We start from the raw sequence: 16,572 nt of genomic DNA, 5'->3' as shown, positions 1-16,572 counted from the left end.
TCCAGGAACAAGTACATTGATACTGAGATCTTGTTATACTTTAACTACACACACCTCAACTTCCTTCAACTTATTATCTGACTTCTGATGGACCCAGAACAGATTTAGAGGTTTCACAGCAGTGGGGGTGAATACTTAATCACTCAATCACTACTTTAAATTTAAATTTCTTATTTGCAAATAATATTGTCAAGTAGAATGACTTTTATTCCCCCTCAATTCAATATTAAGGGATATTCATGATGTATAATCCCAATCAGCTATCAATTTTAGTTCAAGGCTGCAATAGCAGACAGAGTGGAAAAGTTTCAAAGTGGGTGAATACGTGTGCAAACCACTGTACATTTATTTATTTATTTATTTACATTCGCAACCTTGGAAAAGCATATATTTTTGTAAATTTAGATAGCTTTCAAAAAACAAACCTTATTAAATTAAATTAATTAACAATTAATTAAACAACGAAACCCGAGAAATTATTTTGCATATCATCTGTATTGCAGTTTTTTTTTATTTTAAATAAAATTAAATACTTATTACTAAGATGACCTTTTTTTAAAAATATTTATTACACATTTAATATAACAGCTCTTAATGTGTAATAAATAAAAAAGTGTAAAAGTGTATTTTATTGCACTCTACTAACCCAAATGTAAAATTTTCCACAGAAGTAAGTCAGTCCTTTTATTTTTCCTCTTAGAAACCAGATACCATGGGAAATTCAGTCCTTGAGCAACACACCCAACCTCAAACTGGCTTCTAAATTATAATATGCAACTTTACTGGTAAAGACAAACCCGCCATTAAGGAAATTAGGGCCATCATTGCAAATGTATGAGATTACAATCTAACCACAGATGCACAAGAAGTGAATTTGTGATGCAATATACCAATATTGCTTTCCTCCATTCATTCCTCTGGTATCTGTTCGGTGCTGCAGATTTCCCCTGAAATCCTAGCTCTCCTTCGTTTCCCAATCATTTTGAAATAACTTCCTCGTCAGGCAAGACCGTGGAATGTTATTTGCATTAAAAAGGTCTCAGTGCTGTTTCAAATCATTCGTTCATGTCGTTAGAGAAACTGCTAGAATTTTGTTTAAAGCCGATACCGGTCCCTCTGAGATTCCGGCAATTTTCCGATCGCGGAAATGTTTTAAATAGCCACAACAAAATCGAGCATTTTTGGGCGCAACAATCGCAAAAAAAAAAAACTCGAAAAACTGCGAAACCTCTACAAACTGTCAGCTTCAAAGTTTCCAGGTAGATACTGTAATTAATATTTACAGCATCATCATTATCTTCAGTAACCGCTTTATCCTGGTCCAGATGAGTCTATTTCTTGGGAAACGCGGGAGAATTCACCGTGGATCGCACGCCAGATGCTTATAGGACATTCACTCCTGCACACCTAGCCAATCCAGCATGTTTTTGGACAGTAGGAGAAATCCAGAGAACCCCGAAGAATCCATGTGACCCAGGGTATATACAGTAATTCCTTCCTTCCTTACAGTAGTGCCTCTTTACATTGTTACTGTATTGTTATAGAGCTACATGTTGATAATTGAATATTACTCCAACACAAAAATCCTAACAAAAGAAAAATGTAGCCAATAAAAATATGTTTATCCATTTCTAGTTGCTGTACTATTTAACGTTGTGGAAGTTAACGCTTAACCGTTCTCTCTCTCTCTCGCTCTTTCGAAGTCCTCTGTACTGTTACAAAGCGCCGACACTGGAGACTCCTTCCTTAAATATCAAATAAACGTCTCCTCACTGAAAACTTCGCCGTATCAACGAGTCCAGTTTTCTTTGTTAAGCAACATGCTTTTAATCCATCTACTGTTAGGCTTGGATCGCATGGAGCATCCGCTTTTCACTACCGAGTCAATTTGAGCCACACCTTCCGACCAATCAGAATCAAGCATTCAGCATTAACATTAATGCGAACTCTATATCAGGTTTTCGTTTCGTTTTTTGATGCGTATACCAAAGGGGCAGGAATTCCAGCTCTTTTCTCCGTGGAAGCACATCGTTGCGACATAAAAAATAAATAAATAGATAAATAAATAAATAATACTGAATTATTCATTCGATTTTTCTGTATGTGTTGCAACAGTAACTTTGTCTTTAATGGTCATTCGACGACATTAGAGTTTCATTTATATATCAAGTTGCCGTCTCTCGTCGTGAAAAGAAAATCGCTGGTGCATTATGGGTAACAAGGGATTATAATCCATCCACTAAGAATACACACGACAATGAAACTGCATTATACAGTGACGCGGGAATGCATTCAGACACAGCCTGAGCTGATGATGTGCACTTAATATTTTATTTCATAACTTTTATTACATTTAAACAGACTATGTTGCTTATCGGCTTCGGTCTCGTGCTGTTCTTTAGGACTGCCATGTTCATAATATAAATAAACACACACACACACACACACACACACACACAAACACAATTTTTTCCTTTTCAAAAAGTAGAAAATTTTATTTGACCTCTCCCTCATTTTCATTTCATTTAATACAATTAAAAAGATTTCATTCACAGCGTATTAATCAACCTGCTTCTTCTTCATTAAGACAAAATACAGTAGGTAAACCATACACACCTTCCCACCCACCCAAACACACACACACACACACACACTATTGTGTTATGGCTACAATCAACCTAATCTCATGTTTCCCTCAACCATTCACATCTCATCATAACCAATCCAAAAACAAGAGCTTTGATTTATTTTATTTTTTTAAAATCCACCACGCAAACATATATATATATATATATAAACAAACAACATAATTACTGTATAAATGTCAGTACAAATCGATAAAAATAAACATCGATACAAACTGAATCTCACGACACGAACGCTCACTGCGGCAGCAAAGCTAGTGACCTCTGACCTGTTCCGAACGCAGACATGGCGGTTTTGATGATGTTAATGAATAATAATACTATGTAAAAGTATTGGATTGACCCTGACACTCATAATAGTTGGACAGGGCGAAGAGATTAGCTCAGAAACATTAACGCTAACCAAAAGTGAAGGAGGAAGAAAGTCGTATGCTGGAACTCTAAGGAACAGGAAATGGTCACAAAAGTTTAGTGCTTTTAAATTGGAGATAAAAAAAAAAAAATTGCAACGATCTCAACTGAACAAGCTTCTACTCTCGCTTACCGTTTTCCAGAGATGTTTAACGTCATATTCATGAGAAATCCAGCAGAGAAGTCGTGACGACGTTGGTACGGATGTTGGACTCAAAGTCCCAGAATCGAGTGCAGCTTAAACGACGTCGAGCAACGACGGAGATTCGGCTTGGCTGGTTCGCGATCGACAAGACGACGAGCGGGATGACGTTGACGGCAGCATTAGCGTTAAAAGCTGAAGCTTTCGAAGCTGATCTGTTTGATGAAGAGGCGAGAGAGCTGGGCATATTAAAGGATTAAAGCGCCGCCGCATCGCTCTCTTTAGGCAGAGATGAAACGAGGTCTGTGCACCGCTATCAGCAGATAGAAAAGCATTCTCTCTTGTTAACCAAAGTGAATCCAGACCAACTAGTCCTTTCATTTAAGGTATTCCAAGCTTAGCTTTAGCAAAAATCCTGCTTCAGGGAGTGTGCTTTCATCATAGCAGCTCTCAGAATGTGTGTATATGTATGTATGTGTGTGTGTTTATAATACAAAAGCCCTTCGGTGTACAGCAGTAAAAAGAAACAACTCTCTTACACTCCTAGGTCTTTCCTCAACTACCAATGCAGCAGTGTCTCAGATCTCAGATGGCTCAGATTAAGTGTGTGTGTGTGTTTTTGAATAAAATATCAGCACAAGTCCATTTCTCCAGAGTACTGAAAGACGGAAGCCATTTTGAGACCGGTTTTCGTCCATCGTGCTGGCAATCGTGTGCGTCTTCGTGTCGTCGGTGATGGACCGATGGACGGATGAAACTGTAGGAGGAACAGAGAAGGTGGTGCTACCTGGAATTCTCCGGAATGAGTCTCTGAAATAAGTGAGCCACGGCTGCGTCGACCCTCATGACCAGAGCGACCCCGACGAGCACAAACACGCTGCCCACGATGAATGCACTGGCTTCGAACATCAGCCTACACACAAACACACACACACATAAATAAAGTGATCTGCTTTTAGTAATGGTTCGGTTCATTTCATCTAGGCAAACTCTGAAAAGATTCGATCAGTGAGCCAAAAGAAAACTAGAGAGCGACGACGTGGGTTCTTCTTTCTGAAAATGAAACATGCGATGAAGGCACTGATAAGCATCAGTAAGTACTGTCCACCCTACTTGATAGCATCCAAAATCACTTCACCCGGAGTTGAAAATTTTGATTCTTTTCAGTGATCCGAATCATAAGAGTCGAATCAGTTAAATTCGATTTGTTCCGATTCATTCAATTGTCTGATTTATCCATAGATTAGTTCAACTGTATGGAGTTGTTTCAGTTAAATGATTCATTCAAATTAGTTCAGTGATTCATTCAATTACACGATTCATCCATCCACTGCATGCATTAGTTCAACTGCATAGAGTTGAAATATTTGACTCTTTTTAATGACTTGAGTCATCTGACTCGGTCAGTTCAGTTAAATGATTTGATCACACATTTGCCCAAATGTGCAGCTTGATAATGCAGTCATCTAAGACAGACGACAAACAGCTTGAGTGAATTTCCAAGTATTTCCCAAAACACATTACTACGGCTAGCGCTGAAATGCTGGAAATCTCCAGTTCAATCTGCTTAAATGATCCTTAACATGACTCACTGACTCAACTGATCCCTTGAACAAACTGAGAGCAAACCTCGGTCATAACCAAAAAGATTTGCCGATTCAATCACTGACTGCTGAATGTGAGAGCAGCGAATCTAAGTCAAGACCAAACGATTCACCGAGTCAAACACAGGTGCACTAAATGAGAGGAAGAATCTTGGTCATATTTTTTTTTAAAAAAGAATCACTGAATCAAACTGACTGCTTAACGAAAGGAGAGGGAATCTCTGTCATGACTGAATGATTCAAACAGTGATTGATAGAAGAGTCAACTCGGTCAGGACTGAATGATTCACTGATTCACACTGATCCACTGAACACTACAGGAAACTCAGTCACGATCAAAAGGATTCACCGACTTATGTAAAATCTCTTGATTGACAGTCTTGACGTTGGGTAGGGATATGTATAAAAACGTAATGATTCGGTTTGTGCGCTTTTTTTTAATTCGGCGGTTTTGAAAGAAATAAAAGGAATAATTAATTGATATGATTCGTTCAGCTTAGTGATTCATTCAAAAAGAGCAAATTGTTCATGAACAAAAACGTGTCTAATATCAACATACTCAACACATTTTTGCTATGCAACACATTGTGCAACACATTTTGCTTCACAATGGTGAAACCGATGCCTAAGCAGGTTGATTTAGTGTGTAAGCAGGCGTGAAGAGTGAGAGTGAGTGTGTGTGTGTGTGTGCGTGCGTGTGTGTGAGAAGTTCAATGTGTCACTCACTTGGGTGCAAACACTTTCCAAACCATGAGATGTCTCCTGAGTATCGCGGCAGCACAAACCGAAGCCAAAACCTGTGCGCACACACACACACACACACACACACACACACACACACACACACACACACAAGACACAAACCCAGGGAGGCGGAGTTAGAGGTGAAGTTTGTGCTTTAACTATTCGTTGGAAAGTAAATGAATTCCAGTGACCACTTAATCGCACAAGTGCATAAAATTAAATACTCTAAATCTAATGAGGGCAGTGGTGGTTTGGCAGTTAAGGCTCGGGGGGTCAGAACGTCGGGGATTCAAGCCCCAGCACTGCCACTGTTGGGCCCTTGAGCAAGGCCCTTAACAGTCTCTGCTCCAGGGGCGCTGCATCATGGCTGACCCTGCGCTCTGACCCCAACAACCATGGTATGCTGGGGTATGCGAAGAAAGGAATTTCACTGTGCTATAATGTATAGGTGGCCAATAAAGACTCATTATCATTATAACTTGAGTACGTTCCACCTGTCACGTGACACACACACAAGTAATGAAACAAGACATCACAAACACAAGGGAAAAAAAAGAGAATAAAAAAAAAAAAAAAAAAAGAACACACACTGTGTAGGTTTACCTGTGCTCCGTTAATAAACAGGTAGCGTGCTGCGAGCTGTAGTAAAGCTGAACTGAACTGTTGCGGGTTTTCTCGCAACCTCATCTCCATGACAACCTCGTCCCCGTCTTCACCTCCACCCGAGCGGCTGGTTCGATACCCACGCAGCTCATGCACCAACGGCCAGAAGAGCAGCAACGGGCAGCCGACTAAAAACACATCACAGAGCCAAAACTATTAACATGCAAAACTATTATACAGACATGTTTACAAGTACACAACTTTGCATATATTTACTCTAAATATTAGCCAGGATGTTCACAGAAACTCATCCGGCTAATTTATTAAGCTAAATACTAAAACTCAAACATCAACATCATGCCAATATATTATCAAGAACCACCAGAGTAATAAATTGCTGTGGTATAAGAGGAAGACAATACTTCACACCACGCCGTCTCCATGTGTTTTATCCCTTACGCATCAGACGAACACAATAACAGTACACGAGTAAAAGATTCACAATATCACAACAGATGCTTGGAGATACCGGCAAACAGGATGTGTGAGGAGAAGGTGTTGAGTGTGACGAGCGAGGCGGGAAGTGCGGTGCCCGTGTGTCCCTGAGGGAACCCCACGAACGCAGCGCCCCACTGGATGGAAGGGAAGGTGGGAAGGTGACCCGTGGCATGGAAGAACTGCGAGGCCGCCAGAGACCACAGAACCACAGGAGTCCAGGGAACACTGAAGACACCTGGTGAAAGTTGCAGCAAATAATCGGTTTGTTACAGGCTTAACCTTCTACTGCAGTTCTTCTAGTTCACAATGTACACGACGGTATTATCGATGCTACACAGTTCCTCCACATTTGGTTTCTAAACACTATGAGCACAGCATCAGTACTAACAGTGTGCTCGAGACAAACTGTGCTAACACTATTACGCTTTCTGTCATTCGTCATTAGCAATATTTTTCATTTTTTAGCGTGGTATCGTGAGTGACAAAAGTAAAACTTACTGGAATGACTCTGCTGGCTGGAGAGATTGCTGGAGGACGCATGGAGATGGAGGAGAGCAGCAGCCTGCAGCAATAGCAACAAGAAGGCCAGCGCCATGCCTTCGGGGTGTAGAAGCAGCATCCCAAGGCCCATCAGACCACATAGCAAGACCAGGGGTGCGGAGTAGACAGTGCCCAGTCCGTAGGCCTCTACTGCTGGCCGTCCATCGGGATCGGTCACCTTGACCCCTTCGTTGTCAAGCGATTGGCGGATGCGCTGATACAACTGCGGTATAAGATGGTGCAGCTCAGCCTGAGGGCTGATTCCAGTGCTAGCACGGTATCTTGGCGGAGGCACGACGGCACCCCGAGAGTTCAAAGGTGCTCGTGTCTTTAAAAACACCGTAAGTGGGTCCAGCCACAGGAGCAGCGATCCGAGGCCTAGGAGACCGAAGGCAATACGTGGCAGAATCACCTGCGCCAAGCTTATTAGCTCTGTCAGGTTCCTGAAGGTGTCGTCTGGAGTTGCGCTGACCGCCCAGTGCAGTCCCATGCAGATAGAGGCAAGAGGAAGCAGGCAGCGTGCTGTAAACACACCCACACCTGTGCAGTTCAGGTTTCCGTAATGCCGTAACCAACGATGTAGCAAGAACGCCCAGGCGGAAAGTGATGCCAGGGACAGGACGTAGTGCAAGTTGCGCAGCCGACTATCCTGAACCCGCGAGAGTTGCGTCAAGAAGACTGAAGGCTGGCAAGCACCCTGTTCTTCACGGCAGCTGTGGAACGACAGAGAAAGGTAAAGGCATGCTACCAAGATGCCTGTGCAAACAAGCAAAGCGCCAGTCTCGCGCCGGACTACCGAGGGCGGCAACGAGGGTGCAAGAAGTCCAGGAGGTTTCTGGGTATCGGTAGAAGGTGCAGGAAAAAGAAGTCCATCCCAGTTGAGCTGAAGTGGAACGTATACGCCAAGGCTGAACAGTAAGAACGTGACTACACGTCCCTCAGAGATCACGTAGCTGTCCGAGAGCAAGGATGCACAGCGGAGGAGGAGCACGAGCAGTGGCGGAGTTAAAAGGCTCCAGTGAGACAGTCGGCCACGAGGACACACCCTCCGAGCCCTCCACAAAAATAATGCCTCGGAAAACAACACAGCAGCTCCCAAACACCACGAGACTTCCACGTATCCCAAAGTGAATATTTGACCCACAGCTACCACTCCCCCGACCATCAGCCCAGCAAGCACTGGAGTCTTCAACATGGCACCCTGGAGGATCACAACAGACAGTTCTGAGATAACGTAGCACAAGATGCACCCAAAACCCAGGACCAGGAGGCCCGCTGCCATTTTCAGAGGGTTGAAGCGAGCCCAGGAGGCACGACAGGTCTCTCTAACGGAGCTTAGGTATTCCTGCATGGAGGCCAGCAGTTCAGGCGGAGGAGGAGTTCCATCACGTATCGAGCTCATGTACTGAGACGAGATCTGGGAGAAGCGAGCCCGCAGTTGAGACAAACTGTCTGCTGGAATGTCGTTGGCCATGCTGGAGTAGGTCTCCAAAAACCGATGCACCTGTACATGAGACCAAATAGACACGGACATTGAGCCGGGGATATAGTGACATCAAGGGAACTCAAGTCCATAGAGTTCCTGTTAATGAATATGAGTTTTATCCTGAATTATACCACAGTACTGTTGAATTCTTGAATCTGATTCGTCAAAGGTGTTAATCCATTTTCTATAACAGCAGCTGTGACAGAAGTGCAGCCGTAAATCACACGTTTATATTAATATTAACGCGCACGTTCTAATACGTTATCGTTTCCTTAGTAACAGCTCATTCACAGCATGGTGGACTCTCCATATATCTTAAACCTAAAAATGTATTGTTATTTGATGTATAACCACTGATATTATATAATGTACCGGTGGTTATACATTATACCATATCAGTGGTATAATGGTGGACTGGAGATCCATGGAGAGCATGGTGGACTCTCCATATATCTTAAACCTAAAAATGTATTTTTATTTAATATATAACCACTGATATGGTATAATGTATAACCACTGATATGGTATAATGTATAACCACTGATATTATATAATGTATAACCACTGATATGGTATAATGTATAACCACTGATATTATATAATGTATAACCACTGATATGGTATAATGTATAACCACTGATATGGTATAATGTATAACCACTGATATTATATAATGTATAACCACTGATATGGTATAATGTATAACCACTGATATTATATAACGTATAGCCACTGATATGGTATAATGTATAAGCACTGATATTATATAATGTATAACCACTGATATGGTAACGTTTTCTATTAGGAGATGTTTATGTAAAATTTATGGAAGGAGTCTCCAGTGTTAGTGCGTTGTAAAAGCCACTGATATGGTATAATGTATAAGCACTGATGATATATAATGTATAACCACTGATATGGTATAATGTATAACCACTGATATTATATAATGTATAACCACTGATATTATATAATGTATAACCACTGATATGGTATAATGTATAACCACTGATATTATATAATGTATAAACACTGATATTATATAATGTATAACCACTGATATTATATAATGTATAACCACTGATATGGTATAATGTATAACCACTGATATTATATAATGTATAACCACTGATATGGTATAATGTATAACCACTGATATTATATAACGTATAGCCACTGATATGGTATAATGTATAAGCACTGATGATATATAATGTATAACCACTGATATGGTATAATGTATAACCACTGATATTATATAATGTATAACCACTAATATTATATAATGTATAACCACTGATATTATATAATGTATAACCACTGATATGGTAACGTTTTCTATTAGGAGATGTTTATGTAAAATTTATGGAAGGAGTCTCCAGTGTTAGTGCGTTGTAAAAGTTTTGGGAAAGTGTACGAGTTTACGCTTTGTGGTTTCTCAGTAACATGTTTTGCTCTTTAATAAATTTTTTAAAAATGTAAATGTAATTAGTGGCAAATGACTACGGTATAAGTGGAATAAACACTTCTGGATTTACTATTATTTGAAACTTTTGAGTAGTACCCACTTACGTTGTTGATTGTTTTCCTATAACAGCACACCAATTCCTGTTTTCCTATTATTTGGGTAATGAGCTCAAGAGGACTCAGAATAGTAATATGTCCATATTTCTAGTCATTGGTATTTTTGCATTTCTGTATATTTTTAAGGCATGTTTTGTTTTTCATCCTCACACATACTGCATGTTAAAAAAACAAAACCCCAAAGGCATCCATGTTTGAGTTTCCTGGGAGCGTGAAGATAAGTATATCAGTGTTATTATATCATTTGGTGACAGACGCCAACATATTACCACACCTTATCCAGTTCTTTATAATCACCTTATAATTACATAACACGTTCAATCATGTATCATATCAGGAAACAATAAAACCTTTGCAGTAGAGAGCCACCGCTTTGTTCCAGCTTATATACTGTACAGCCCGGGTTCTCGGATCTCTCACCTGTTTGGCGTTGATCCACAGCGCCTCCACCTGGCTGTTCCTGGGAAAAAGTGGGAGCATCACCTGCCCCACGCTGCTGTAGGGGATGGGAACTCCCAGCAGCAAGGCCAGCGTAGGCACTAAATCAGTCTGAGGCACCACCTCTGGCTCCACCTGCTGATGTCACACCAAACGTAAAATATCTGAGCAAACTCGAGGTCATTTCTACGGTTTCGGTTCTGAAGATCTGGTCGGATAGAAGACGCCACCGAGAAGGTGTACAGGTCATGGAAGGAGGTCTGGGGATGTATTTTCAAAGGAGTGGAAAGAACTCACCTGTGCATCAGGAGCTGGGAACAGAGGTGAGCCGCTGTAGAGGAACAGAGCAGCATCGGTTTCCTTCTGGCTTTCTCCTCCGTGATCCCCGGTGTCGGTCATCCCATGATCTCCCATCACCACCAACAGTGTGTCGTTCTGCAGCCGCTTCATCACTGACCTGAGATCAGAAACGCATGACGGAGATGTTTAATACAGAGGGTTGGAGGGAGTTTGGTCAAACACTGATATTACAAAACACTCCATGAAAGAGAACCACATCAAGGAGCACATTAGAAACAAAAACTCAGATTTACTCCATCTTAGTTTGGGGCAAGTATTTGAAAATCTGGGCATGATTTGGGCATGGAAAAGATTTTGGTTGAGACTTTAGGTGAGATTTCAAACAAGTTATTTGGAGTAAGTGGTAAAATTGTGCAAACTTATTATTGTTTTTTTTTCCTAAGCAATTTTATTCCTGGAGATCCGGTACTGGATCTCTTTCCAGATTGAATTAAAACCCAGTCTGGTTTCTCAGATTTAAGAAAAAAAAAAAGTCATTCAAAAAGTTTGTTGAGTATTATATTGTCGTAATCAAAGTAGTTCCCCAAAAATGTTAAGTTAACAATCAATAGTGCCTGAATCCAGTAATCCACCTGAGCAGTTGATGGTTAAGGGCCTTACTCAAGGGCCCAACAGTGGTGGTGCTAGGATTTGAACTCATGACCTTCTGGTCAGAAGTCCAATGATCTTAACCACTGCCAATAATAAATCATAGTGCAAGGCAAACGTTTCCGGGTAAACCTGCCATTTTATACCTGCAAGACTTTCTGCATGATTCGAATGTTGTTTCTAACAGTTCTGAGGAAGTTACCACTCGCCTGATAACTCCGTCCATCTGAGTGAGCTTCTCCGCCATGGCAGGGTGGTCCGGGCCGAAGCGGTGGCCGCAGTGATCCACACCCAGGAAGTGAGCGATCAGCACGTCCCAGTCATCTCCGTCCACTGTGAAGAGGACATACAGTGCGCTCGCTGTTTAACACGTTCCACACGACGCTTTCAGCCACAGTGCTACACGACCTGAAACTCACTCACACATACGGACTTATGGAGAGCAAAGATGCTCTCAAAAAGAATGAAATGCGGTGTTTCTGGATTTTTTTTTTTTTTTTTTTTTTAAAACAACGATAAAGAGCAGTAAACAGTAATAAATGAATATTTGGTGTGATGGCCCTTTGCTTAAAAAAAAAAAGAAAAGAAAAGAAAACCATTTTAGTAGTCTGAGGTACGAGGTTTTTAAGGAAATGAGCTGTAAGTGTTATTGAGCATCTTGCAGAACCAGACACGGTTCTTCTGGAGACTTTGACCATCTAGAGATACCTCCTCTAGGCTTCGAACTTCGTTGCTAAGATCCTTTTTTTATTTTATTTTTTTAAATGAATGAATTTGGGGGGGGGAAAAAAACGTCATCAGCGTCCACATGACCTCCGGCGCTTCTTTCTGAATGTAGCCTGCTTTAACCCGTGTTCGAATACAGAGAATATGTACTGAGACACGACTCTAAACCCACACAGCTGCCACAGGTACTCACTGATGGGAAAGATGTTCTGGAGGATTCCGTTGTCCACGGTGTGCAGATCCTTGACGTTGAAGGAGGGGAAAGGCAGCGAGCGGTGGAACTTTTTAGGGAACAAACTGACCCACGTGTCGTCTCCCATGAAGACCACTCGCTTCCCTGGAAGCACAGATAAAGGACACGGAGAGAAGCGTCAGTCTGACAGGAAGTAACAATCTCAATCAATTAAAAAAAAGTTACTAGAACTATTTAACATTCCAGGCGTTATTTTTTCCCCCCAAAATAAATCTGCGCACTACATCCACAACCCTAAAGCAAGGTCGGTTCCACGTGAATGAATCGTGTTGAGTTAACACGACGTGTTTTCGTACACACGACATGATTCGATCGTGCACTTTCAAAGCCGGGAATAAAACCAGACCCAGCTCTAATTCCAACTTCCCAACGAGTTAATCTAACGCAGCATGATCTCTAAAGGCGCATGTAAGGAATAAAACACTCGGGGTCGCGCTGTTCTAGGAAAATAATCAACATCAGTGCGGTGTGCAGTTACTGACAAAGTTGATCGTATTCCTATAACAGCAAGGGATTTATTCTTCTTATATTAAAGCAATTTGGCAAATATTCATTCTTTTTTTTTTTTCTTAATTAAAAAAATGACACGTTATACTTTTTTTTGTCCGTTTATAGTTACATTTAATGTTGTGGGAAGTCTCCGAAACAAATTCTCACTTAAGTCCTTCGCCAGTCTCTCTTTTTGAAGCGTAAACTTGAAGACGACTTAAGAGTTACAGCTTTACCTCTGATCGTTCCAAAAAAACTGACACTGGAGACTCCTTCCATAAGTGTAAAATCAATCAATCAAATCTCATCTCTTTCTCTCTCTCACTGATCTCTCTCTCACCTGCCTGACCGAGCTGGTGGATCAGGTTGTCCTCCAGCACGGCGCTGGAGGCGAAGTTGTTCCCCACGTCTATAAACGTGGGCAGGGATCCGGTGGTGAAGCCCTTGATCCTCTGCATGGTGGTGGTAGGAGGATCGGCTCTGAACGTGTACAGCCTGGCGTGCGACACCCGAGACGACACCGTCTCACCCAGAACCGGCAGCTTGTTCTCGAACGGTCTGGGGGACAGGTTTCCCGGGTCGTAGCGAGCAAACTCGGCTTTCAGAGCATCGACGACGAGGATGACGGCCCTGCGTACGCGAGGATGTCTGGGGCAGAAGTCAGGCGAGGTCGCGTCGTAGGACGGAGGCAAGACGTCCTCGCAGGTGCTCGTCCTGTTGACCTCCAGGCGCACCAAGAGGAATCCGCCCACGAACAGGAAAATACCAACATAAAACACACAACATATCCACAGCAGCAAGGCGAGGACGGGGAGTCTCTTCATTCTGACGGAGGAAAGAAATCGAGCGTGATGTAGTGAAGCATTCTTTTAAAAACATATCCAAATTCTTTATTACTTCGAAATTGCATGTCATGAAGCTGGACTTTTTCCTAAATATCATTTTTATGAAAACAAAGAAAAAGAAAAAAAGAAAACAGACTGTGTAGGACAAACAAAAAGGATAAAACATTATACTTCAGGAAAAAAATAATCAACACCTCCAATGTGTTTATAAACTTTTTTATATATATATATATAGATACTGAGGATTATCTACATTTTCTATTATTATTATTTTTTTTTTTAATAAATATAATTTAATTTTTTTGGCCGATTTGATGTTATATTTTTCTTACTTAATCTTTAAAATCTTTTAAATAATATCATATTCTGTTTAAATATTTTATCTATTTTATCTAATATTTTTAAATATTAACTCATGTTTAAATTATATATTTTTTTTAATTTAAACCTTTTCCCAAGATATTTTAAATTGTCATTTGAATTATTTATTCATTTTTCTTTAAATACAATGATTTTTTTTCTTTAACAAATAAAAAATAAAATCAGTGTATTTTTGTAGACATTATATAAAATCACTAAACCATTTTGTTATTTTTTAATTAAACTATAGCAATATTTTTTATTTAATTATGCATGATTTCAGAGTTTTAAAAAAATTCTGTAATTTAAAAAGAATTGTTTTTTATGTTAAAAAAAAAAAGCCATTCATTAGATTTTCATTCTTTATTTTTTTTTTTATTTATTTAGGATTGTGTGTAGGAAGTTTACGAAGACATACCAAGGACATTCTGAATTCCCAAATCAGGAATAATAAGAGAAATCAGGAAAATAATTTTACAGTAAATTACAGTAAAAGTGACTTATATTTTCTGATATTTTACTTTTACAAATAAAAAAATAAAAAAACACAGCCTTTCTGTTATTGTGTACATGCTGCAAAGCACAATTTTAACACCATGAAGCATTCCGTCATCTATACAAACCTTCTTACTGCTCCAAAACATCAGTCAAAGATGAATGAAAGATGAATGAAAGATGAATGAAAGGTGAATGAAAGATGAGACCCAGATAACAGTGTTAGTTATTTAATGTCTGTGTGCATTAGATGTTTATAGTAAACCTCTGGCTGTTGCATGCTTTATACTGACCTTGCAAATCTCCTGTTGTTTTTATTTATTTCTTCACGGGAAAAACACACACACCATCCACTCTGAGAAAACAAGCCAAGTGTAACACTTAAATAAACTCCAGTGGCACTCTGATCAGAGCCGCATTTCCTATCTATAAGCTCAGATGAGCTTCACTGACCGACGACATTGAGAGCTGCTTGAACACCGGTACGGTATATTTGTTTTCCCAACCGTTTTCAGGAAACCCCGCCTCCTCCACTGTGATTCGTTGCTCTCACAAGGACAGTCGAGAGTATATATTTATCAAAACAAAATGTAAAGGAGAATCTGCAGACTATTTCAAAATGTAGAATGTGTTTAAACCTTCTTTATAAGTTGTTTTTATGTCTGAGATGTTCTGTTTTTTTTTTTGTTTCATTTCTGGAGATGTTCTACATCGTTACATGTCCGCTGTTTCGTATTTTATTCTTTGTTGTTGTTGTTGTTTTAAAAAAATATATATATATCAAAGTAAAAATCCCGCAAATGTCAGCATTCTGTTTATTCCTGTGTACAAAGTTGAAATTAAAACGAAAAACGGAAACAATGCGTTCTCTAAAAGTTGCCATGGTGACGGACTAGCTTGTCTAATTGAGTCAGCCAATCACGATGCAGGAGGCGGGATTTGCCGGAATATGGGTGAGAACACCGTTCGACGCGTTTTCCATTTCCGTAAATACGCGCATGCGCAATATAGAGGTCACTTCCGGGTTCTGGTTTCCAAAGTAACAGTCCGGCGTTAAAAGTCCTGCGGCTGTGTTTGTGTTTAAAACAGCGGGACCCACAACCACAAACAAACAGACAACCGTTTACACACCTCCAGTCTCTGTTCATTTACTCTCTCTCTCTCTCTCTCTCTCCTTTTGTGAAAGATACTTACACATTTCTTCATTTATTTTTGGTAACTAACTTACATATTTAAAGGAACAGAACTAAAATTGACAAACATTTGATTTTAAAATGAATGGGTTAGCTCCTCCCCTCACTTGTTATCCACATCTAAACAGCCTCTTTTTTAAAAAATAAAGATAATACGATAAAAAGTACAACTTGACATTTTGCTGAGAAAACAGAACGTGTAAACTTGTCCGTCTTAAGGATATATATATATAAAAAAAAAACCTACAGTTACAGCTTCACCTCTGACTTTTACAATGCACTGGCACTGGAGACTCCTTCCAAAAAAAAAAAAGTTAAATAAATATCCCCTCTCAGAAAACTTCAAAATATTGGGCCGACCCGCTCGGTGTCTGTTGCACCAGCGGTTTCTTTCTTTTTCAGGACATTCCAAATTGTTGTATTGGCTATACACAATGTTTGTGCAATGCCTCTGTTGTTTAACACATCTAGATGTTAATACCAAGAAATAAAAGCTAAAGCCTAAACTCTCGTCTCATATCCATCTTTTCATCTCAAACCCAAATGTCTCAAACAAATGAATTGGTCT

General features: G+C 40.2%; 1 protein-coding gene across 2 annotated transcripts; it reads right to left on the bottom strand.

Moving 5' to 3' along the window:
* Nucleotides 1–2,732: 2,732 nt before the first annotated feature.
* On the bottom strand, nucleotides 2,733–16,565 carry pigo (phosphatidylinositol glycan anchor biosynthesis, class O). Of its 2 annotated transcripts, none has more exons than XM_053644712.1 (12): nucleotides 15,265–16,565; nucleotides 15,105–15,166; nucleotides 13,452–13,936; nucleotides 12,563–12,706; nucleotides 11,853–11,976; nucleotides 10,993–11,152; nucleotides 10,678–10,833; nucleotides 7,146–8,691; nucleotides 6,679–6,882; nucleotides 6,150–6,337; nucleotides 5,529–5,599; nucleotides 2,733–4,111 (listed from the first exon to the last, which is right to left on the bottom strand). In XM_053644712.1, the coding sequence occupies exons 1-12, from the start codon at nucleotides 15,271–15,273 to the stop codon at nucleotides 3,982–3,984; spliced, it is 3,279 nt and encodes a 1,092-aa protein (XP_053500687.1). In that variant the 5' UTR covers nucleotides 15,274–16,565; the 3' UTR covers nucleotides 2,733–3,981. The 2 variants fall into 2 exon arrangements, with proteins under 2 accessions (XP_053500687.1, XP_053500688.1); XM_053644713.1 differs by having other exon boundaries at nucleotides 10,678–10,830.
* Nucleotides 16,566–16,572: the final 7 nt, after the last annotated feature.

The sequence above is a fragment of the Ictalurus furcatus genome, chromosome 16, assembly GCF_023375685.1.
Source record: "Ictalurus furcatus strain D&B chromosome 16, Billie_1.0, whole genome shotgun sequence".
NCBI classification, from domain to species: domain Eukaryota; kingdom Metazoa; phylum Chordata; class Actinopteri; order Siluriformes; family Ictaluridae; genus Ictalurus; species Ictalurus furcatus.
The sequence above is the reverse complement of the archived record's forward strand: the minus strand, read 5'-3'. Positions and strand labels throughout refer to the sequence as shown.